Source organism: Lepidothrix coronata, unplaced genomic scaffold (genome assembly GCF_001604755.1).
Source record: "Lepidothrix coronata isolate B3197 unplaced genomic scaffold, Lepidothrix_coronata-1.0 Scaffold854, whole genome shotgun sequence".
Lineage (NCBI taxonomy): Eukaryota > Metazoa > Chordata > Aves > Passeriformes > Pipridae > Lepidothrix > Lepidothrix coronata.
The window spans coordinates 5717-7279 of record NW_016691034.1 but is presented as its reverse complement, the minus strand read 5'-3'; the positions used below and the strand labels follow the sequence as shown (position 1 = coordinate 7279).

The window sequence follows — 1563 nt, the reverse complement described above, 5'->3', positions numbered from 1 at the left end:
CTCCTCGCCCTCCCCGGCCGCCGCGAAGCCGTTCGGGGCCAAGCCCTTGGCCTTCTGGAGCAAGTTCGACGTGGCCGACTGGCTCGAGTCCCTCAACCTGGGCGAGCACCGCGCGCGCTTCCTGCACAACGAGATCGACGGCTCGCACCTGCCCGCGCTCACCAAGGAGGACTACATCGACCTGGGGGTCACCCGCGTGGGCCACCGCATGAACATCGACCGCGCCCTGCGCCTCTTCCTCCAGAGGTGACCGGGGCCGCCCGCGGGGACACCCCCACAACACCCCGACCCCGACAGCGCGGGGACCCCCAAACCCGACAGCGCGGCACCTGCGGGGGCATCTCCCGACCCCGAGAGCGCGGGGACCCCCAAACCCGACAGCGCGGCACCTGCGGGGGCATCTCCCGACCCCGAGAGCGCGGCACGCGCGGGGACACCCCCCAACCCCGAAATCGCGGCACCGGCGGGTACACCCCCAAACCCCGACCCCGAGAGCGCGGCACGCGCGGGGACACCCGCGGGAGCCCCCGACAACGCGGCATCTGCGCGGGGAACCCCCGACCCCGACCCCGAGAGCGCGGCACACGCGGGGACACCTCCCGAGAGCGCGGCACACGCGGGGACACCTCCCCGGGGAGGAGGAGGAGGAGGAAGGGCGGGGGGAGCCGAGCGGCAACGCGGGGTCGTGGTGCGGGGCAGGGGCGGCGGCGGAGCAGGAGGAGGAGGAGGAGAGAGGGGGAAGGTGGCGGCGGCAGCGCCGTGGGACGTGGGTGCGCGGCGGGACCTGAGTCTGCAACGGGAGCTGAGTGTGCGGCGGGACATGGACATGGGTGTGCGGCGGGACCTGAGTCTTCAGCGGGACCTGAGTCTGCAACAGGACACGGGCACGGGTGTGCGGCGGGACCTGAGCGTGCGGCGGGAGCTGAGTGTGCAACAGGACATGGACTTGGGTGTGCGGCGGGACCTGAGCTTGCAACGGGAGCTGAGCTTGCGACAGGACGCGGACCTGAGCGTGCAACGGGAGCTGAGTGTGCATCGGGATGTGGATCTGGTCATGGGACAAGACCTGAGCGTGCAACGGGACGTGGACGTGAGCACGGGACAGGAGCTGAGCGTGCGACCGGAGCTGAGCGAGCAACGGGACGTGGACACGATGGTGCAATGGGAGCCACACCTGCAACCGGAGCTGAGTGTGCAACAAGAGCTGAGTGTGCACCGGGACATGGACCTGGGTGTGCACCGGGACGTGGATCTGATCATGGGACAAGACCTGAGTGTGCAACGGGAGCTGAGGGTGCACCGGGACACGGGCACGGGTGTGCAAAGGCAGCTGAGCGTCCAGTGGGAGCCACACGTGGCACGGGACACGGGCACGAGTGTGCGGAGGAGAATGAGCGAGCAACAGGAGCTGAGTGTGCAGCGGGACCTGCAACGGCAGCTGAGCGTGCAGTGGGAGCCACGTGTGCCACGGGACACGGACACGGGTGTGCCACAACAGCTGAGTGTGCAGTGGGAGCCACGTGTGCCACGGGACACGGACACGGGTGTGCAACAACAGCTGAG

General features: G+C 69.9%; 1 protein-coding gene across 1 annotated transcript in view; it reads left to right on the top strand.

Annotated features, from left to right (window-relative positions):
- Window positions 1–28: 28 nt before the first annotated feature.
- Window positions 29–1563, top strand: part of LOC108510423 (translation initiation factor IF-2-like) — a gene marked incomplete at its 5' end in the record, with an annotated part of 3417 nt that continues 1882 nt past the window's right edge. Inside the window, 2 exons of the mRNA XM_017840097.1 lie at window positions 29–246; window positions 298–1542. Coding sequence (XP_017695586.1) covers window positions 29–246; window positions 298–1542 — 1463 coding nt within the window. The remainder of the gene's footprint in view (window positions 247–297; window positions 1543–1563) is intronic.